The following is a 23,452-nucleotide window of genomic DNA, read 5'->3' as shown; positions in this document are numbered from 1 at the left end:
ATCACCAAACAAAATCAACCAGACAAACTTTTGTGATATTGAACCTAAAATTGACTTTTAATCCATCGAAAGCAACTCTTGATTTGGACGGAAATAGCTGTCAATGCTTGCAATGATCTCATGAGCTTTCGTATTCTGCTTTGGTTTTGAAGTTTTTACTTGCGTGTCTCAAAATTCAGCCATCTTTTAATCACTCTTCTGTCCACATGCCCATTAATTAACTCAACGAATCTTAGCTTCTCCCACAGTACATAGGCAAAATAATCATTTGATATGAGCCATGGCACTTTACAATTTCTAATCCACCTTTCATTACATGCTTTCTCACTCGTAGTCCGAGCTGTTACATGACTTAAATGCAGATGATCATGCATCTTCCTGAATAATACTAAATGTTTAGCACCAATGCACCACCCGGGTAAGTGGCAGAATAACCTTGTTGCCACTATCTACTGAGATTCAACCAGGAGCTTTCTATCATAATTTCCCTTCCCTTGCTATTTCCACCTTTATATATATATATATATATATATATATATAATTATATTGTTGTTGGACATTTAATTAAGAAAAATATACAAATTCAACCATCAAACAATTAAAGAAGGCACTTGTTTCTCATAAAAATGCATGCAGAATATCAGGATTGAGCTCACTAGCTAGGCTGTCTCTTGAATAGGGTATGTCGGATAAAACATGGTGGAAAGAAAGGTTCACTAACCCATAGTCAAATCACTAGAGAACTAACTGCATCATGTTGTTTGCTGTTCATTTTAGGTGCTTACGTTTTAACAATATTGTATGAGATCAGCTTCTAGACAATGAGATCATCCCAAGTAAAGAAAGAATATCTTAATTGTGTACACTTCAAACATGGAAGGGATATGCTCAATTTGCTTTATCCCTTAAAATGTCACTTCAGTGGTTTTGTTTGGGATAAAGATGATCTCTTTCATTGATTGTAGCTGAATTTTATTCTGTCCATGCATCCATTAAGATAATGAGATCAACTTGCTTTTATCTGTATGGCTTGCTTTATGAGCTCTGAGCTTATCTTCACCTAAAATATGGACAAAAAGCATAATTAGTACAAACCATGTGTGTGCTTGTGACTGTAATCCAAAAGGATATTTGGATCCAAAGGGCAAGCAGTATCATTTCTGTCTGGGCCTACAAAGTAGGTTGGAGTCTCTAAAACACATGCAGGATATGGTGGGGTATTTATGAGGTAGAATTACATACCAGCGTGGGCAACCTCACAATGAAGCAGTGTTGATAATGAGCAACAATATCATCTCAGATAGCTATAGGTATTTAAAACATTTCAAACTGTTGGCAGTATTTTCAATTTTTAAAAAAAAAATGCAGAGAGATAAAAAAAATCTCCAATTATAAAAAGTACTTAGCAAAAAAATAAATTATGGGATTAGGATCCCACCATTGCCCAACTAGTTGGAGGTGCAGGAAACCATCATAGACAGCAGAGATCAATTGATTGGCTCCTATTGACTTTCTACATGAAATGAGCTGAAACATAATTGATTACTTTGGAGAACACAAAATCTTGTCATCTAAGAATTTCCCATACTATCAAATTAGTAAAATTCGATTAACTGTTCAAAGCATAATATTATTGAAAGCAACAAAAATCACCATCCGGGTGTCACAGTCAAGTAGAAAGAAGCATTAGTTGACAATAAGCCCACCATTTCAAAAATACTGGGAAGGCAGAATTGTATTATGATACAGCAAAACAGCCCTTTCAGAGAAAACAAGGAAAATAATCAATTGGAAAAATCAGGCATCACTACACATTTCACAACATCATGTATAAGTTACTCACATCAAATATGAGTAGAAGTATATTCTTTTTTACGCCTTGACGGTGCAAGTGGATGAAGCTTGTTTAAGAATATGCTAGTGTCAATCCAGGTTTATACGACATGGAAGACTGATTTGTATCACCTCCCGAACCTAGCTTGGCTTGAAAAATATTGGCATCAGACATTTGTCTCACAAAACGAGTGAAACGAACCCAGTTCCCATATTCAAACATGTTTTTGTCCATCCTCATGAAGGTAAATGTGGAGGGCTTTTCTATACCATTTGGAAAAAACTTCAATGTCTTTAGCATCTGTTGAAACGAATCATCATCCCAACTGACTCCAAAGTTTTCACCTTCTAAGGGTATATCACAATCCCTAGTGGCCAAGAGAAGCTTTCTTAGAAAACCTTCCGGGCTACTGTTTGGGTTCATCTGTTTCTCTTCCACATATTGCATTTCAAAACATGCGCAACACATGCTAAATTCATACCTACCAAACATGCGAGCAATTGGTAGATATCCGTCTCTGGTCAAGGTCTTGTAATAGCCAGCTGTTAACTCTGATGGATGGGATTGGGTCCCATGATGCCAGTGGATACCAGCCACTTTTGCTGAGGTATTAACTTCAGTACCCCTGAAAATGGTTTCGGCTTCTCTACACATCCTCTCTCCATGCAGCAGTAGCATTCCTGAGTACCATTCAAGAAAAAACTTACCATATGTTGTGCTCCAAGAGCCATCATCGCTTCTGAAAAACTCAGTGTAGTCAGGATTCTGCATTAGGTTGCCTGCACCTCTGGGCCCCCCATTTCCCCATGCATTCATCCCAGTCTCTCGTGCACAAGCTTTTAGAGATGCGAGCATATACTGGCAAAAGCAATTTGGGGAAAAAAAAGGAAAATGGAATGAAATCAATCCAACAGCTGATTATACAGTATGATTTTTTTAATTCATTGATAAAATATTACAACATTATATATTGGTCATCTGTCCAAGATTCTCCAGTTACGGCTAGAGGTTTCAAGAACAAGCTTTTAACTAAAGTGGAACTTATTAAAAAGAAAAGAAAAAAACTGAACTTTCTGCCTACCTTATCATAGCACTGAAATTCTCCAAGTTCACGTGAGCGCCAAGATGACACTAGCTTTGAGGAAGGGCACGAAGGGTATCTTAGTTCACCAGCAGGACCCATCCCAACTTGAATTCCCTGCCAAGTGAACAGTCAATACGTTGATCATCTTTGTCTATTGAGGTAAATCTATGACTATGCCAAACTTCCATGCTATCATCTTACAGTAATGATAACCCCAAGAAACGGTCTAAATGTTTCTCTGAAGTTCCTCATAAAATCTGAATATGCTTGTATTGGTGATCGCCCTAGCAGAACAGGAAGATTGTCACACCCAAGGGAAATACACTCCATGTTTCTTCTTCCAAATCTGTCAGCATATGCTAAATTGGGATCTTTATAAATCTCTTCAATTACCCATAGAGGAAGAGGAATCCTTCGATAAAAGGACAAGTTTAAGAGTCAGTAGGCCATATACAACAGCATTTGAAGGAAAAACTCAATAAAGACGCAACCAAAAATTTAAAGAATATCAACCAAACATCAAATAAGAGCAGACAATGAATACAAATGGGAAAATGACAACAAGAAATCATCATATTAGCATCTACTATTGAATAAAAGTTGATGAAACAATCAACAGCTCACGCTTTAAGGACTTCCTCTCAGTATGAAAGACTGATGAAAAAAATACATAGATCTCAAATTTAAAACGCGATTCACATAACATGAGCCAAAATAAAACCAATGCCAAAATATAGGGTATACATCCCCTGTATTGATTACTAGATCAATGCCGTTTAGGTCCTTAAGTTCATGCAATGCCTCAAAAGACTCCAATTCGCAGAGCAACCAATTCCCTGTATTCCTCATTTGACCATGTTAAAATCACAAGGCACCATTCTAGCTACTATAGTTTTACATGCTAGAGATACCAAAATATTTATTCCTTGTATAACAGCCATCAACAAGAATGAGGAGAAGATAGCATGGATCAAGGGTGTTAGGCTATGAAATGCATGTTTTGCATCAACAGCTGTATCTCTTAAAAAAATTTTGAATCGTTAAATGATATATACTTTTTTTATAGAAGTAAGCTTGGGATGATATATACTTTTTTTTTACAAGTAATCTTGGGATGATATATACTTCTGGTATATGACAATACGTGCCACACTGAAAGTTAGACATCAAACAAGAAGTTCTCTACTTTGTGTTCAGCAACAAATGCACCATTGAAGGCCTCTTGATGCATAAGCAAGCAAGGGGATGAACATATAAAGTCTTCAAATCACTAATAACAGTAAGTTGTATGCTGAGGTCGCAAATCTGAATCTATTTATTAAAAATCAAAGAAATTACTTTACACTAAATAAGGCATAAAGAGTCACTGTGGCTGATATGGCATATTTCAAGTCATGATTGACCTAAGAAGCACCACATCAATCGGTGTGACTTAGTGTGAAGAGTGGCATTCCTATAAATTATGTTTAGAATTTCAAGAACTTGATTCAAGAAAATGTAGATCCTAATCCGCTTAGGCCTGTTTGGGGTTGCGTTAGGGCTCTAAAAAAGTATTTAAATAGCCTTAAAAGCTCTATAATGATAAAATTAGATTGTATGGGTATTACATATTAAAATATTTTTCAATATCAAATAAGCAAAAAAGTATTTTTTTCAATCATTTTGATGTTTTTCCTCATACTTGCTTTTCCGGATAATGCGAAACGTAATTTCAATTTTAAAAAAATTGCCAGTAGATGAAAATATCTATACAACTTTCAGATAATTACAGATTTTCCCTTTGATATTATCACGGGCATGACACTACAACTTTCAAATGAAATTTTATGTCATTTCCTCAAAAAAGAAATTTTTTATATTGTTTCTAAACAAATGTTTTTTTTTTATAAGTATGTAATGTAACGTATTTGAAAGTGATTTAGACATATGGTTAGCAAAATATAAATAACTTTTTAATAGTAGAGCTTCTTTTTACTTAAGCTCTATTAAGTACAACTATAAACCCTAAGCTAAAAGCTGTATTACCCAATCTCAAAGATGCACTTAAAATTTTATAATCTAATCCATACAAAGAAAACACTACCTTCAACAAATTTATCAATTAATTAATCAATAGATTGGTAATGAAAAAGAAAATAAATTCAAGAACATGCCTGAAGTCAACCAAAGATAATTATTAATCAGAATGAGACTGACCAGTGAGGATCGCCGGGGCCAGTGCCGCACTCGTGAAAAGCCATGACAGCCCGAACCTTCAGACCGAACCGCCCCGCGAGCGCCACAAGCTCCAAGTACCCTTGCCAATCGTAAACCCCAGGCACTTTGCTTTCCACCAGGCCCCACCAGACCTCCATGACAACGCCCTCGACTCCGGCGGCCGCGAGCGCCCTCAACGACTGCGGCATGGTCTTGAGCCTTCGTAAATTCCCGGAGGGGCCCACCGCGTCTACTGGGAGCATGACGAACACCGGCGGCCCTCCCCTTCGACGCTGCCTGGAGAACTTGTGGTAGAGTTCGTAGTCCCCGTTGTCAGGTGAGACGGACCCACCGGGGCCGGAGGCATTGGACGAGTTGAGCCTGGACGAGACGGCAAGTCGACGAGTTAAAGGGTGGGGTAGGACCACCCGGTGATTGAATGAAACAAAAGGGAAACGAGCAAAAGGAGGCGAATTGGTCCGAGCGCAGCAGCAGGAGGCCGAAAAACTTGGTGTAGACGGAGATGCCATCGCCATTGAAGGATTTTACAGTTAGGGCTTCAAGAAAAACTGGTACTTCTCGCAGAAACGTGTCTGTGAGAGAGAGACGAAATGAAGTTAGTCGGGTGTATCTACACCAAAGTCTGTTATCGCTTTGGAGAATGATCTTCGCCGTTCGAGGTAGAATTTATCAATTTAATCGCCAGACGCTGTTGTTGGTGGCGCGTGAGTTGGTCACCGTAAATGCTACCTTACCTTATCTTTTGTAAATTTACACGAAAAATATTAATTTTTTGATAATATAATTTATAATTTTTTAAAAAGATTAGGGGATTCATTCGCACTCTACAACTGAATCTACCGTAACTCAAATAAAATTTAGAATTTAATTAAAAGGAGTTTAATATCATTATACTTATATTTCCAAGAATTTCAGCATTAATTTTAAACCTTGATTTTGGAAAGAAAGAAAGAACTAATGTAAAAACTTAAAATATTTACTGCTGTTTTTTTAATTAACGAAAAATATTTAGGAATTGAAAAGAAAAAATAAATAAATCCATAAGAAATAAGCAGATAATTTCAAAGCCAAGCATGACTGCAGACATGCATGATGCCCGGCCCAGCTATAGTGTATCAGACCATTCATTCACTGCAATAGATCTTTTTCTTTTCCTTTAGAACAGAGGAATGAACGCACCTCAACAAAACAAAGGAAGAAACAACACCCTCAACTGGGAAATAGTCGAATTTGACAGACGCTGGGAAGTGTATATCTTTACCATTCAAGGAATAATATCCAAAGGGAAAAAAACTCTTCGTGAAGAGACATTACATGATTAATGTTCAGGAATACATAACTGGAACTCCAAATTTATAAAAGAAAAAAGAAATCTTTATACGCACTCTGTAACCAAGCAAAATGCAACTGAAAAATAGCTATACAAGAAGAATGGACATAATAAGGCAGAAAAAAGGAGCAAAATAAACAGCATGCTATTGAACAATACCCACTAAATAAACAACCACAGTAAATATAATGATGATGAAAAATGACCAACTCATGATATGAACCTAATATCATGCTGTTCTCGCCAACCCCACATAATGACCAAGTGTATACATGAGTACAACAGGCAAGATGCCCAACTCTATGAAAATTGTAACAATGCAATACTTTTAAGACACCGAATTTTTGGTGAGGGAAAAAGGAAAAAAAGGCCAAATGATTTTTAAAAAATGAATGCAGGCTTCTACATTGCTGCTGAAGTGCTCCAACCCCAACTCCTGACCAACTCTTCAGCACCATAGACTCCAAACAAATGGAACTACTATCACTAACCCATTCGATGAGGCAGGGTGAGATTGGGTCTCTCGTATCACATTCCTCCCATACCATTAAAACACATTCAACTTCTGTAAATTATGGTTCAAGTTTTTTCTGCCAAGGTAGCAGAAATGCATGGGGGGTTGTCACCGCTGACTTCCTCAATGGCGATGCAAAACTAAAATGAAAAATTACGAAAACACCGACGCCACAATGCTGAGAGAGATACTGCCACCTGAACGACCCAAAGACCTGCTCCCAAAAATGGTGTAGACCTGACTCATTGTATGTATGCACTCAACACACCCAACTGCATGCAAAGAAGTAGAGTATATGAAGTAGCAGTTGCCTCAAAAAGAAATGGCTCGACTGATGGCCAACTTGGCCCATTCAGCAGATTCCCTGATCATATGGTCATCAGTTGACAAGCATTCATTTAAAAAGTCTCTGCTTGACACAGACTGCTGAATCAAGGGACCTGCATTACTACCCAGGGTATCAGCTAGATCTCCAAGGACCCCAATTGCTGTCTTAGACACCGCATCATCCCTAAAAAGAAAACAAATAAGGTCAGAAACTTTATTTTTCTATGGGTAATGGAAAGGTTGGAATCCAGAGATAAAAAAGATAAAAAAAACAGAGTGGTAAAGATTCCAGCATAGCTTACATGTCCTTCTCCATATACAAACTATCCAAGAACTGGAGAACATGAGGTGCATAAGGCATCAATAGCTGGGTCTTTGACGAGCCCTTGAATCCCTGAAGAATCCCCGAGTATGCCTCTAGAATTCCATTTCTCAGAGAGTTGGTGTACTCTAACATGTCGTCATCAGCACCTGATACATGGGCAGATAGTTCTGCTGCACTCTGAAGCATGGGCATAGCATACATCAAGTACTTCTCAAAGTTTTCCCCAATTGCCAAAGCAATGTCACCAAAGCATGAAAAAATAGGAGGCTTCACAGATCGATGCAACTGATTGCTTGACAAATCCTTTAGGAGCTGAGTCATTATTCCATCACAGTAAGGCAATATCTTATCCTCCAGTGCCCGACATATATCCCCAACTACACCAACTGTAATGGCACAAACTTGGTAATCCTCAAAATTTTGAAGACCCATTTCCAAATACCTATAAAATTCTGGCATGTATTTTGCAAAATCAGCACCTGCTGCATAGGCAAGAGCTCCAATGGCAAGCATAGCCTCCTCATGAGCTGTGGCACTTCGGGAAGCAAATACTCTCAAGAAGAGGGCCATCATCTGGTCAGCATACTGCATGAAGACATATTTTGTTGGCTCCGACGATCCCAGCTTCTGTATAATGACCTGCAAGCAACCACATAGCAACCCTTGCAATTCATTCTGCTTCTCCCTCTCATCGGATGAAAGCTTCTGTGCCTCAAGAGTCTGGTGGAGCTCCATCATAATGAGAGGAACTAGTTGCAGTACCATTGGGGCTGTCTCATCAGTGGAACACCTCACAACTTCATTTAAAGTCTCATATGCTGCAGTGCGGAGGCGTGACTCTCCAGCATCTTCTCGGTGGGTAACAGTCAGAAGAGCTTGAACAATTTCCTGGAAGAAGGGAGTCAATGGAGAAGATGAAGATCCCGCATCCTCATAACCCTGAGCCAAGAAATAGAGAGCACCACAGGCTTTCTCAGCAACATTTGGTACATCTTTCATGCTCTGAATGAGAACAGTTATAATCTGCTGAATATTTGTTTGGGTAATTATGGGTGTCTCCAAAGCTGACCCGTGAAGAAATTCAAACATTCTTCCAAGAGTCCAGGCAGTAGTGTCCTTCACATGGTTATTTGGATCTTGCATTAGGGCAGTAAGCATAAAATTCAAGGCTATGTTAACAAGAGGGATGAGCTTGTCGGGGGAAGGTCCTTCCAGAATGGAACCAAAGGCATAAGTGGCAGCCTCCCTTTGCCTCCAATCTGGTTTTGTTAAGTTCTCTTCAATGAATGGCATTACAAGTGGGACAACATCATCTCCAACGGTGCGTGCAACCAGACCCAAACAAGTGCCTCCAGCCATCGCAATGTTCCAAGCCCCTTCATCTTGATCCTGATCCTCCTCCTGCTTAAGTAGTGTCTCTAACAACATGGGGACAAGAACAGGCAGTGCCTGCTTAACAAAGTAAAAGCAGGGAATGTCAGATTCCCCGCTAAATTCACCTCCGTATTCCTCTAAAATATCTATCTCCTCATCACAGACTGAACTCCAAAACTCAATGGCTTGAAGAGCAACTGGTTCCTCATCTTCCTTCACAGCCTTAGCAGTGATGTTAAAGATATCTTGAATATAAGGAGCCAACTTTTCATAGTAAGTTGAAGATATAGCAACCAAACACTCAAAAGCAGCCTGTCGAATCTTCAGCTCTGGAGAAAGAGTAGCCTCACAGACAACTCTCATGATGTAATCTCGTTCCATATCATTAGAAAAGTTTGCCTGCGCAAAACCTAGTGCATTGAACAATGCTCGAGTAGCAGCAAACTTGACATCATTGTTACTCTCAGAAGAGTTCATACCCTGAACTACAGCAGTAAGTATCTTGTTTACTTGATCCTGATCCACCAAATCAGGGGAAACTTCTTCACAGATATAACCAAGAGTTTCCAGTGTTGCCTGCCTGGTATGAGCCGGAAGCTGGTGAATATTAGACAAGAGTGTTCCAATAAGTTCAGGCCATTGTTTATGAGGCAACTCAATACCTGCAACCTTTGCAATAACTTGAGATGCAGTTGATCGAGCATCAGGAGCATGAGAGGAGATGGTCTTTAACAGGCATGCTTTGATCTGGACCTTCACAGAGGTGTCCAATGACAACCATCTCTGCACAAGCTCAAGTTTCCTATGCTGTTCCTTGGCATCCAAGGCATTCTTGAGAATTAAACCAGCTAATTTACGGCTCTCAACAGGCTTATCATCATTGGATAATTCCCCAGCAAGAGAGAGCAAGAAACTTGGAAGATTTTGCTCCTGGAATTGTTTTAGATTTTCTTCTGCCTGCTTGCGCACAGTGCTATCTACTGCTTGTGCATTTAAAAGAATTTGAGTGACCTCCATTGCCATTTGAACCTGGGATCAACAATTTGAATCAGCTTATAAGACAACATTGGAATATATGTTATAGAATCAAATACCAGCTTTATATATGCATCAAAACCCCACATTTGAAGTAACTCGCAAAGTAATTCTAAACCCTAAACTGGTTAACCAATATGACTTTCAAATGCTAAAATAATTATGGCCAAAAAAAAAATTGAGAAAACCAAGACCCAAAACAGAACAACCTATGTTAGGAAAAAGCTATTGTTGAAGAATAGAAAGAAGAAGACAAAAAAGACACTATGGCCAAAGAAATGCAAACCAAGACCTATAAACCGGTCCATACAAAGTGGCAACAGAGTAGAAGTCCAAACCATGCACTAATAAAATTGTTAATTCCCCCCCGCGGAACAACACTCATCCGATATGAATAAGTTTTGGAGAAAATTACTGCATAAGTAATCTAACATGTGTGATAAAAAGAAAAATGATACCCAAATAAAATCACATCAATCAGTTCTCTTTATATGCCTCCAGTGACGATCAACGGAGTCGTCATCGAAAAAATAGAACGCTCCAGTAAATCAACGCGATCAAAATTTAACCGAACCCTAGATCCATCATTCCGTCTGTTTACCAAGTAAACAATCAGATGCAGAGTAAACACATCTTATTATACCTGTCCAATTTCTCCACAAGTAAAACACTGCGCTAAGCAAGCACTAGGGCACGGTAGCGTGCCCAAAAGAACAAAAAAAATACAAAAAGGCAGACCGCAAAGTTTCGTATCGATTTTGTTTCTCTGAGTTCCCAGAACAAGAAATCAGATATCTAAGTTTCCAAATTCTCTACTTTCCCCAAACTTTTATTTTTGATCGGTAAACAGAAATTTTACTGATGAGAAAGATGGGCATAGCCCATTTACACGTGACATATACAAGAGCGGCAGCATGAAAAATCGATTCAAAACAAGCTGTGAAACACTGATTTACGGGTTCTGATCACGAAAATAAAACAACTCAATGCAAAACCACACAGATAAATCCCAGATCAAACTTGTTCAGATCAGGGATTTCATACTGTCATCAGAGCACACGAACCATTGGATGAGGTGGAAGAAAGTTCATACCGAGTTGGCGAGTTGGCGAGTGGACTCGGCGAGCGAGTGGTCAATACGATGGAAGGAGGAGGAGGAGGAGGATGAAGCGGCGACTCTGGAACCCTAGCAGAGAGTCTGGGAAAAGCACAGACGCCAATGTAAAGCTCGGATTTACAAAAAATAACTATATCTGATTTCGTAATTGGTCTTTGGGTTTGGACACGCGAAACTCAGGCGCGTATTCGCGTGGTGATTAGTGAGGGGTAGGATTGATCAGATTTGTGGGGCCATGTCTAATTTTGACCTTTGATCTGTAGAGGGATTGTATGATTGGTTGTATGATAAACTACGCTTTTTGTTGGTGTGGGTGGGAGTTGTGGTCTGCGTATTATTATCAGATTTAGATCCTCTGCAATTTTTCTCAAATTGTGGATCCTGAAATTCCAAAATCTAGACCGTTATTATATATCCAACGGTTTAGAATATGTTACTGTTTCAAAGTTCAAATTTTAAAATATCGTTCCCTCCTCTGTTTTTTCAGCCTTTTTCGCAAGGACTGGGTGAATGCCAGAATGCACGTCAAATGTGCATCTCAAATGTGTACATCATTGCAAATGCTTTTTTTTCTTTTCTTTTTTTTTTTAAATATTTTTTAAATATTCTTAACCATTAAATAATAAAAAATAAAAATTCACTAATAGTTACTTTCTTAATCATTAAGAAAAAATAAAAAAAAAATTAAAATATGTGAATAAATGCATTTGATGTACACATTTGAAAATCATACTAGCATTTTTTTTTTCACGCAAATCCGACTTAAGAGTTGCATTCATTATCACGCAAATTCCTAATTTGAAGATGAATTACTGCATCAATAAGCACAATCCCAAAAATCCGACTTTCCAACTTTGGTATCAATTCTACACTAATTCCATTCTGGTGGAGTCAGAGTATTTATGAAAAATTTTATTGGAGTTAGAGACAGAAGCAAAGTGTTTCCCTGATGAGCTCCGATTTCGACTCCAATATTACTAGATATAAGATATAGAATATATGTTACAATTATTTTATATATTTATCATACATGCATATAATAAATTATATTCAATAATATCCTAGTAGTAGAAGTGTTAATTATTATATCGAAATATGCTTGTACTATTCATTACTCAAATACTAGTTGTATTAAAGCACTCAATACATGTATACAACAAGTAATTATAATAGTTATACTAGTTCATTGTTAATGGTATTGACTTTTCTAAACCATGGATCCGAGCTCGGTTTGAGGAGCTGAACAATGATTTGTTTAGAAATACCACGGGATATGTGAAAAAGGCTATGGAAGATGCTGGATTGGAGAAGAACTAGATCGATGGAATTGTTCTTATTGGTGGAAACGCCAGGATTCCAAAATATTCAACAGTTTCTTAAGGACTACTTTGATGGGAAGGAACCGAACAAGGGTGTGAACCCAGATGAGGCACATGCTTATGGTGCTGTCGTACATGGAAGCATCTTGAGTGGAGAGGGCGGTGAAGAAACAAAAGGTACTACTTTCATCTTCTGTTATTATGCTTGCAAATAGGTTATCTATATATAAGGTGGTACTAACATTGCCGAAGAGAGAGTAACTGGAAAATATGGGCAGAATTGAGTCAATTGACAATGTGTTTATGGCATTTTGAATGCAGATATTCTTTTTCCTGGACATGGCTCCACTGACCCTTGGAATTGAAACTGTTGATGGAGTGATGACCAAGTTGATCCCAAGAACACTGTTATCCCAACAAAGAAATCTCAGGTTTTCACCACTTACCAGGATCAGAAGACTGTTGATTCCATTCAGGTATGGCATTTCTATGTTGTCTGAAGTCCAATCAAGTGTTGCTTTCTAGAACTACTGTGAAAACGATGCAAGAAAATAAAACAAAACAATAAATCAATCATACGACACAAGATTTACATAGTTTGGTAACATACTTACGTCCATGAAACTATAGAAGATTTTATTATCTCGAGGAATATCAAAATACAATGTGAGGCGAAATTACAAATGCTCATAACCGGGCATACTGTTCATAACAAAAACGCGCGCTCGCGACGGAAATCATAATTTCACAATTTATTAGTTATTCACTTAAGTGAGACTCAAGTAAACTCTATGTCTGCTGTTTGCTTGAGCGACCTATCGAGCCAGTATTTCGCTCAAACGACTTGTCGCACAAACGTCGAGTGAACTTTCTATCTAGCGATTCTCAAGTCACAAACATGGTCCACAATTTTTCCTATGAGCATGCCCCGAACCCTATCAGTCAAAGTCTGCTTTGGGTCATCAAAATACCGTAACATATCATTATCAGGTTGGGTCTTCAAATCAGGCCGGCACAAGAGTAAAGCAGGCTCCACAAATCCAACAAGAATTGTGTATCTAAGTTGGCGTTCGAAATCGATGCAAATGGTATTTTTAACATAAAGGTAGAAAATAAGGGTTGCGATGAGATTGACTAAATGGTTGTCAAGAAAAAAGAGTTTGTCGAGGAGGACACGAAGGTGAATGAGAGGATTGATGCTCGTAATAGCCTGGGGACCTACGTTTATAACAAGAAGAATTAGATAAATAACAAGGACAAGCTTACTGACAAGCTCGAGTCTGATGAGAAGGACAATGTCAAAACTTCAACAGAAGATACCCCTGAATGGCTTGACGACAACCAGTGTCAAGAAAGAGGACTACAACGAGAAGCTCAAAGAGGTGGAAGTTGTTCGCAACTTGATCATCACCGTTATTTACCAGAGGTCGGGTAGGGCACTGAGTGGTGGATCAGAGGAAAAATGTGTTATAATCCTAAGACTTTTGGATCAATGATTGGATCTTTAATAATTAGTATCACAATATGGACCATGTCATGAATTTAAGTCACGGAAGGGGCGACATATAGGCTAGATTAAAAATTTAAAATGCTTTGATACTATGTATGGGTATAATGTTAAATCATTAAATACTAATAGATTAGTGAAGCAGCCAAAAGAGAAATGGCTACTACTGGGTCAATGTCGATAGAGTGGACCGCCATGGATGTCAGATTTAAAAATGTGGCAGAATGTTATGACCCTGAGAGTTAAAAGATTTAACTAAATTAATATCCAGCAGTCTTGAAATTTTTAGATCAATAATTGGATCTTTAAGAAAGATGAGGACTCACATGACGAGCTTTAAAAATCCTTTTGTTTATTGAGTATCATGAGAGAACAAGAACAAATGCATTTAACTTTACTGATTGTGATTCTTGCATGGATGCGTATTAATTATCAAGGGCTGCTTTCTTGCATAGAGGTGTAAAATTTAACCTGAAAATCGAATCGGACAGGTCTAAATCGGTAGAACCGATCAGGTTTTGGACCGGCCCAATCCGGAACCAATTTTTGTAATTCCAAAACTGGCCGGTACCGGTTCTATACTTTTTAGGCTCAGTTTATCATATTAGATATTTTCAATTAAATTTTTTTAATATCATATATAATATTTTTATATTATGTAAAATTTATATATAATAATATAAATTATAATTATATATAAGATAATATTATTATAATTTATAGCATAAAATTTTAATTTTAAACATGAAAGTTTATTTAATCATATGCTTTAAACATAATATATATATATTAATAATATTTGATGGCCTAATAAATTCTCAACATATTCATTTTAATAAATATATAACATATTAGTAATGCTAATACACACTAATATATTAATTATATTTCATTTTAATTAATTAGTATACATTAATATATTAATTAGTATACATTAATATATATATTAATATATTAATATATTATTTAAATTTTATGCCTTAATACTAATACTATTAAAATCAAAAGTATCGATTTAAAAGGTTAATCAGTGCGTAATTAATTTTTAAAAATATACAATTGACGTATACTGATTCAGTTCTAAATTTTATCCAAAACTAAATCGGATGATACTGATTACACCTTACTCATGCACGTACGGTGAACGATCTTCGAACCCATTATTTTGGATCTTCTTGTATATCGTGGTCTCTGCCATCCAAGTGAAAAAAGAGTCCGTTTCAATATTTTTTTAGCTCAATTTTCAAAAAATGTTTCTGATAAAGCATTTATATCCGGTATCATTTGATAGAACATTTTCAAATCTATAATATTAATTATGGTTGGGAAAAAAAAAGAAGATATCTAACGTAAGATGAGGGAAACAATCTCGTCAAAATTCATGTTTTATATTTAATGATAGCATATTTTAATAAATATATTTTGAAATTTACTTCCACATACATTATAACTCTTCTGTTTTTAAGAATGAAAAAATTATGATGAATATTCTAGATTTTTTTATTTAATTTATATTTTTAAAAAATTATATTATCAAGTTAAACATATTAAATAGGATGTAATTTAATTTAAAAAATAAATTATAAAATTTAATCTTACCAGATAATTAACTAAAATTTTGTTTGTTTTCGTAAATGAGATAAGATAAAATGAAATGAGTTGAGATTAAAATTAAAAGTTGAATAAAATATTATTAAAATAATATTTTTTTAATATTATTTTTATTTTAAAATTTAAAAAATTTAAATTATTTATTTTATTTTACGTAAAAATTTAAAAATGATAATAATAGAGTTTACCCATTTACTAATTTTTTTTGGTATTTGAATGGTAAGCACCCGACTGACACTGAGAATTGAATCTCTCGACCCGAAATTTGACCCATTTCATGATCACCTACATCTTTTTAAACGGAGCTCGATTTCAGATTGCAGCAGTTTGGAGTTGGACCCAAAAGAGGAAAAAGAAAGAGAAGATGGAGGAGAATAGCAACAGCATCATATCGAGAGAGACGCTGGACCAGGTGGCGAGCTGGGTGGGCTCCACGGTGGTCTCTGCCTTCTTCTCCTCCCTCGAGCGCTTCTCCTGCCTAAATGTCACCACCACCGACCCCGACGACGACGAAGACGACGTCCCAATGGACCGCCCACTTGCCCTCCACCACCAGGACTCCCAAAATGACGTCGCCGATCTCCCCGTCTGATCCCCCCTCTTTCCCTTTTCGGTATTCCAATTCCCTCTGTTTTGATGTAAAATTAGGGTTTTCCCTTTTTTCAACGCGAGAATCGTCGCTGATGTGTCTTGTAGTGTTTGCGTGCGTGAATTATAGCCTATTGTCATGGATTTCCAAAGGACATAATCGGATTGCTGCTTATAAAAAGGTTTGATTTGTTTTTTTCTGAAAATTTTTAGTTTTTTGATTCTTTATTCGGTGATGGTTCATGCTTGATTGAATAATTTGAGAAGCAAAAGCTGCACAACCCTAGTTCTTTTTTTTTTTTTTTTAATGATTTCACTTGTTAGCTCTAAAATTGGTGATTGTGATATGTGATCCATCTCTCCTGCTAAGCTAAGCAGAGTTCAATTGCCTTTTTGTTGTCTGGCTCAGAGTCTTTTTACTTGTCAATGATTGGTTTGGTTCTTGGGCTTTGGATGGGTTAGTCAATAGAATGAAATTCCGATATATAGTTGATTGTGATAGTTGTGAGAAGTAACGAAATTGAAAGAATGATTGTATGATGTCAGTGGTGGGGAGGAATGCTGGCATAATTCACGGGGCCTCGTTGCACATCGCATCTCTTTCCTGAACAGACTAGGAAAACTATTGTTCTTATTCCTCTTCAATGTAATAACGACATTGGGAAGCTGAGGCTTCTGCCTCTGTTCCGGATGGTGAAAATGTGTAAAATTGTGGGTTGGTCGGATAAAAATGTGTTGAGTTGAAAAATGTTATTGGTTCTACGTGTAAAGAGTGTAAAGAAATTTTTGAATTGAGATGAATTTAGTAATTTCTCGTTTATTTTTAGAAAATATTTTATCTCATCTAATTATTACAATTTTTTTAACTTTCAATGTAAAATAAAATAAACAATTCATTTTTTTAAATACCAAAACAAAAATAATATTTAAAAATATATTATAACAATATTTTATTTAATTTTTTAAGTTTAATCTCAATTCATCTTATCTGCGAAAACAAACGAATCTTTAGAGTTGGGTATTTAAATATTAGATTTAACTTAAATTTTAGGCTAAATTAAATTGATTTCAGGTCAGTTCAAGTTCCAAACTGACCCTAATGGCACCTGAAAGTCTCTAGGATAGCTATATAACTCTTCGCAGTAAGCAAAATGTTCCCTCTTCAAGCACAGACACAGACACAGACACGCGTGTGTGTATGTATCTAACGCACTCTAGTTTAATCTATCATCAAAGGAAAGCTCACTTCCAACTGCTATTTCTAAGAAGCATTGCTCGAGAAGAGCTCCAGCCATGGAAAGAGAACTTTACCAGGATTGTAATGCCTAGTGTGTTTTCAGTCTTCTTAACTCAATTTGTTTGATTTTATCTAATCATTATAATTTTTTAAAATTTTTTATACAAAATAAAATAAACAATTTAATTTTTTCAAATTTTAAAATATATATATATTAAAAAATTATTTTAATAATATTTTATTCTATTTTCAACTTTTATTTCGTTTCATCTTCCCCCAACAAAGCAGCATGAATTTACCAGTATATAATTCCGTGGCCTGGTTGATTCTCTTCTTGTTTGAACCTCGCATGTTTTGATTGTTGGAGAGTGTCTTGCCTGTACCCAGTCATTTGTAGGAGTTACTACTTAGTACAGTTTGAAAAATTAAATTTTATCCCCTCAAAATTTTTATCCATTCAAACTTTTATTTATTTATATTGAAATATGATCACCAACCACTATGTCGAACTGGTCTCCTTATTTCCTGATATGTAACTCGTCTTGTAATTTGCCTCTTTCTTTAAAATTCAATCACCATTACTGTGTTACGTGTAACATAACCTTCTTTTTGTTGGGGTTATATTACTCATATGCATCACACTTCACTTCTGGAGTTTGACCATTCGAGGCTTGTACAACATTTTTCAAAAAGAAAAAGGAAAATGATTTACTCACATTGTAACATAATTTTACAAAAATACTCTTTATTTAATACATTGTTGTACAATATGTTGTACAAAATATTGTGGGTATATCATTACTCGTAGTTTAATATTTTTTGTGCTTTTTAAACATGAGAATCGTGTTCATGGGAGTTATATGTACAACCTCTCATTTGTCCAAGCATGTGTGAGAACTCGTTTGTTTTTATAAGTATTTTCAACTCAATTCATCTTATCTTATTTAATTATTATCTATTTTTTTAAATTTTTACACAAAATAAAATAAATAATTTAATCTTTTCAAATTTTAAAAGAAAAATAATATTAAAATAATATTTTATTTAATTTTTAAATTTTATCTCAACTCATCTCATCTTATCTGTGAAAATAAACCTGGCGGAATGGTATGTATGTATATATTAAAAAGGTGCATCTTCAGTTTATTAAAGATTTATATTTTATACTGTAATTATTAAAATTGATATATTGAATTCTAAATATCAAAATATGATTTTCTATATTTACTATTAAGACTTAACTGACATTACTAATTTTTTCATCCGTCTTAATAACTAGAATTAACGAAAGTGTATGGTGTCAGTTGGATAATTTATGTAGAAATTCTAACAATTTGTGGGTCTGAAGTTTAAAACAATTTTACGAAGATAATAAACGAGAATACTAAAATTTGAAACCAATTTTTTTACGGGTAATGATTGAGATGTTAATATTTTATAGTAAAATTATGCCAACAAAATTAAAGCAATCCACGTTGGGGGTGTACAGAAACTGTTCAAACGGGCCACAATTGACTAGAATTGGCTGTCGAAGTTAAGAACCAGTGAAGAACCGGTTGGCATGCAATAGATATTTGCTTAAATTGACGTCGGTTGGTTCGGTTCCTTTTTGAACCACTATTAAATTGCCGAACCGGCTGATGATATATATAAGTTTCTGTCTTATATATGAAATGACGTTGTTCCATTTAAGTTGTGCCTGTAGTTTAAGTGGAACAAGTGGAACGATGTCGTTTATACTTGTAGTTATGTTTTAAACACAACTGAAACAACTCCGTTTGGTATTATAAGTGAAACGACGCCGTTTGGTTTGAGGTGTCGTTTCGATATTATATATTCTTTTTTCTTTCTTTTTTCCTGATTCATTTTCAGTTTCTCTCATCCTCTATTTCTCTTTTGCAATTCTCTCTACTCTCTCAGACGACCATACCGCTAGCTCAAATTGAGAACCGACCGTGAACCACGAGAGTTGATACGACTGGTTTTTCTCCTCTCCATCAACCTGTTATGGTCGATTGCTCCTCCCTATTTCTTCTTGTCAGTTGGCGTCGGTTTTCACCCCTAATCCACATTGTCTTTAAGTCATTTTTGGATATAAAAATGGTTTATTTTTATTTTATTTTATATTATTATTATAATTTTTTTAAATTCTTACACAATATTTATTCAATTTTCAATTTTTGCAATAATATTTATTTAATTTTCAATTTTTTCATCTAAAAACCCTCTGTTATCGTCTCACTATTCAAAAAGTAATCCACTATAAAATCTGCGAGGCAGGCCTCCTCGAGAAACCCTGGCTATAAAAGCAAACATTTCACCATCCATGTCAAACGAAAAGAAGTTGGCCTTCATGGTTGTATGATTATCCGCCGGCAGAGACTTAGCTGAGAACTGCTTGGTCTTGAAAGATTTATTTTCGGTAATTTTATTTCTTTCCTGGTTCTATTTGTCACAGTTATTGGGCGTACCATGAGAGACTGCTCCGGTGATGATTTTATCAGATGCCTTTATATCGTTCCAATTTCTGAAAGCTTTATCAAAGTTAAAGCTTTACCGTGTGGAACAGAAGGGACAACTGAGGAGCTTTAAAAGACCATAAACATTAGCATAATTTATGATTCCATTGTTGTGAAAATATATTGCTAACTCTATGTCTGGTTCAGTGGTTGTAGAGAGAGTTTCGTGCTAATTTTTTTCAATTTAATTATCTTTTTGGTTGTTATGGTTCATGGTGATAGGCAGTAAGGGTAATGGTTTAAGATTTCGTAATTTAGTCGTGAAAATTAGACACTATTATTATTGTGGAAGACTTCTTGGATAATTTTCTCGGTGCCGAGAAAGTAACCCACTTGAAGATTTTTACCTTACTCTTATGGCTTATAACGTGGAGTCAATTCGGAATCTTTGAGCATCTTTACTCTTTAGTTGTTTCACTCTGATGTGTTTCACACACAGATTGTGTTTGAAAAGTTTTCCTGTTGTATGATTTTTCTTGTGATATATGTTACGTGTTTGGAATGTTTCTTGTTTGAAATGTCAAAACTCAAACTATAATGAGTAATGCTAGATACAATCGTGGAGTGTGCAAGCGACGCACAATCCTTTTGAAAAGAGTGGGTTCACTATTAAAAATTTAGTTTTTTTTACGTGGGTCTTGTATTTACTCACATTTTTCAGAGGGATTGTGCGGCCCTTGCTCACTTCACAATGACAAATATCATTTCTTTGTTAGTAAATAGTGTTAGGCATCCTCATCAATTAAGCTGTTTTTATTTTAATAGAAGTCTAAAGCTTATCCTTAAGTATTAATATTAGCTGGAAGTCTTACTGTAAACCTATATAAACACCACATTTCATTAATAAATTGCTGACACATATTTTGCAAAAAAGAAACAATGCTGGGTTTTTTGTGATTCCAGTAAAAATCTGAGGTGGTCTAAGGTTCCTTTAAAACCCTACCATTTACTAGTATCTTAATTGATGAGGAAACACTAGCAGTGCTTGTGGTAAAATACTCAATGAACTGCTTTGGAATGGAGGACAAAGATAAAGCATCCAGCTTCATGAATGGCCATAATGGCTGGATATGCACCTATCGTTCGTAATTTAATTAGTTGGTTTCTATGCTACTTGTAGAAACTAGAAACCCATATATGGGGGATTTAACTATTTTATTGCTAAAAACCTCTTCTAATTATGCAGTTTGTTTGTTAAGTTTATATGGAAGTATGTATCCACTTAATAACATAACTATTTTCTTATCCCTTTGAACAGTAAAGTGTATTAAAAGGGGGGAAACCAAAAACAGTTATTCAGTTTATTTGTCCAAAGCATGTTCTTTTGGAAGGAAAAAAATAAGAGGCCGGTTTCTAATTATAGTGTTTTGGCTTTCATGATGTTCCTTTGTTATCTATTATTTTAGGGGAAGCAAATGTTATTGGATTGGTTTACACAAATCAAGACCAAACAATAGAGGCGTTCAGTTAGACACATTGGCTATGAGTTTGAATAAGCAGAGACAAAGTGAAAATTCAACTATCTGGCATAACTGTGATTGTATAGCAAGTTAATTTAGATGTCTTCTTCACTGTCCTCCATGATAGTCGCACCTTAGCTTACCATGACCAAATATTAGTATGTTTTGAACATTTTCTTCTTGATTAGGTTCCTATTTGATCACTAGAGCTCTGTACAATGTAGTGTGCTGTGAACCATGAACCACCAACTCATCAAGCCATTTGGAATGAATGTCTTGTTAAAGATATTGTGCCTTGCAGTTCTAGCAGCATTTGCTCTTTATTCATTCTCAACAATGTATGATCAGATCTATATGACCACTCATTTTACACTTCAAGGAAGACTTTGTTGCAAGTCAAGCCTGTGTATCAACCATCAGTAACAAAGGTTTGGTTATGGTTGTGGTTATGGTTACATCTTCCAAACATTTTATTGTGTGGGTAAGGGGGAGGAAATGCTTGAATGCTAAATATTTTCTTCATTTCTTTTTTTTTCTTTTTTGGCTATCTATGACCGAACAGAATTTGTACAACTATGACTTTCCCAATGGTCGGATGCCACTTCAAGATGTTATAGTTGAGGGAATGGCAAGATCTGGAATATAAAGAAACAAGGTCAGTGGCCAAAGACATTGCTGGGAGGTGGATCAGAACCAACCATGCCTACAAGAAAAAAGGGAAAATGGACAAAAAATATGGTGGAAAAGTGTGGGGAATTCGGAGTTGTGGATACTGGTATGTATCCTATGTATCCTGGATATACCTTCACAATTTTTGCTAAAATATTAAAAACTTTTAGTGAGATAAATATTTTGCTTCTATAAAATTTCCGCCTACACAATAGACAAAGCCTATTCCATTTAATCTAATCTGTTTGGTGAATGTTAAATTGCAGACTGGTTCTGGCTGTTCAAAGGGAGTTGTTTTGAAAGGCCTTGAGACCAGAAGATAGATTTTGCTAACGCCTTCACTACTAGACCGTCAGTAAAGAGATTCCCCCCCCCCCCCTCGTGGGCACCAAGTCAGCAGATAGTAGAGCACCAGGACTAACAGCGATTGTGTCTGAATGTCATAACTGAGGACATGCTACTGAGGAAGCTTAAGAGATCAAGAATGCATTTTCTCAAATTTTAAACCAGAAGCCTGTCTTGTTTCTGATTTTTGTTATATGCTGCCTGCTGATTCAAGCTCTCCTATGGTACGAGGGCTACACTACAGAACTTTTCCATTGTTTGAGGCTAAACTCATCAACAAGCTGATAGTGAGATTGGAAGATCCAAGTTCCTTGTAATTCTCCTCCAAAATTACCTAGTGTAATTAAGAGAGAAAGAGAGTTGCTGGGTTCATTCTGATTGTGGGCTCTACACGTAGGCAATGTCAAATATAATGGGGTTCCCATGTTGCTTCCACTCTACATTTGGAATGAACTGCAAATGATGCTTTACTCTTGCTTGTTGGGTAATCTATGATGGGGCCAATGAAACTTCTTGCATTTTCCTAAGTAATGAAGGCTACCTAAACTTGTTCTGTTTCTTTTTTTCCTTGGCATCAGCTGTAGATGATGTTTATTCGTTGCTCGCTGGATAATCTATGATGGGACAAATGAGACTTCATCTATTTCAACACGTTATTGAAAGGGTTCTTGTAATAACTAAATAACATGCTGCAAGGCTTTTGTAACACTTCAACTATCTGATGTAACAAAGACAACAAATCATAACTTAATAACTGTAACGTCTCTTTGGATACAAGAAACGAAGTACCTTGCCTGTATAAGTTTTTAGCCATGACCCACGCCATCCAATCGTAAACTAATTTTTGAGATGAATTTGAAAACTCATATCGATTGATATTTTATATAATTTTTAAATTTGAAAAATCCAAACCACTTCCTATATTTTATTCTTGAGAAATATTTTTTTATTTTTATATCAGGTAACCTTTCCAAAGCTGGGCCCTTTGGACCTATCCCTGCAAAGTAAATCTCAGCCCGTGTACCATACTCTCGAAAAAT

General features: G+C 35.9%; 2 protein-coding genes and 1 long non-coding RNA gene across 4 annotated transcripts; 1 reads left to right on the top strand and 2 right to left on the bottom strand.

The window, feature by feature from the left end:
• Positions 1 to 1,609: 1,609 nt before the first annotated feature.
• Positions 1,610 to 6,490, bottom strand: LOC121237809 (beta-amylase 1, chloroplastic-like). Its single transcript, XM_041134692.1, has 5 exons — positions 6,315 to 6,490; positions 5,115 to 5,707; positions 3,120 to 3,330; positions 2,916 to 3,032; positions 1,610 to 2,692 (listed from the first exon to the last, which is right to left on the bottom strand). The coding sequence occupies exons 2-5, from the start codon at positions 5,648 to 5,650 to the stop codon at positions 1,907 to 1,909; spliced, it is 1,650 nt and encodes a 549-aa protein (XP_040990626.1). The 5' UTR covers positions 5,651 to 5,707; positions 6,315 to 6,490; the 3' UTR covers positions 1,610 to 1,906.
• A 138-nt stretch (positions 6,491 to 6,628) lies between these two features.
• Positions 6,629 to 11,308, bottom strand: LOC121237808 (importin subunit beta-1-like). Of its 2 annotated transcripts, none has more exons than XM_041134691.1 (3): positions 11,134 to 11,308; positions 7,609 to 10,034; positions 6,629 to 7,490 (listed from the first exon to the last, which is right to left on the bottom strand). In XM_041134691.1, the coding sequence occupies exons 2-3, from the start codon at positions 10,026 to 10,028 to the stop codon at positions 7,292 to 7,294; spliced, it is 2,619 nt and encodes an 872-aa protein (XP_040990625.1). In that variant the 5' UTR covers positions 10,029 to 10,034; positions 11,134 to 11,308; the 3' UTR covers positions 6,629 to 7,291. The 2 variants fall into 2 exon arrangements, with proteins under 2 accessions (XP_040990625.1, XP_040990624.1); XM_041134690.1 differs by lacking the exon at positions 11,134 to 11,308 and adding an exon at positions 10,499 to 10,651.
• An 8,384-nt stretch (positions 11,309 to 19,692) lies between these two features.
• On the top strand, positions 19,693 to 22,422 carry LOC121236820. The gene is made up of 3 exons (XR_005934816.1): positions 19,693 to 19,841; positions 21,700 to 22,173; positions 22,334 to 22,422. It is a non-coding gene; the product is annotated as an uncharacterized LOC121236820 (long non-coding RNA).
• Positions 22,423 to 23,452: the final 1,030 nt, after the last annotated feature.

This window comes from Juglans microcarpa x Juglans regia, chromosome 6S, assembly GCF_004785595.1.
Source record: "Juglans microcarpa x Juglans regia isolate MS1-56 chromosome 6S, Jm3101_v1.0, whole genome shotgun sequence".
In the NCBI taxonomy this organism is placed as follows: domain Eukaryota; kingdom Viridiplantae; phylum Streptophyta; class Magnoliopsida; order Fagales; family Juglandaceae; genus Juglans; species Juglans microcarpa x Juglans regia.
This window is presented reverse-complemented; position numbering and strand designations above follow the sequence as displayed.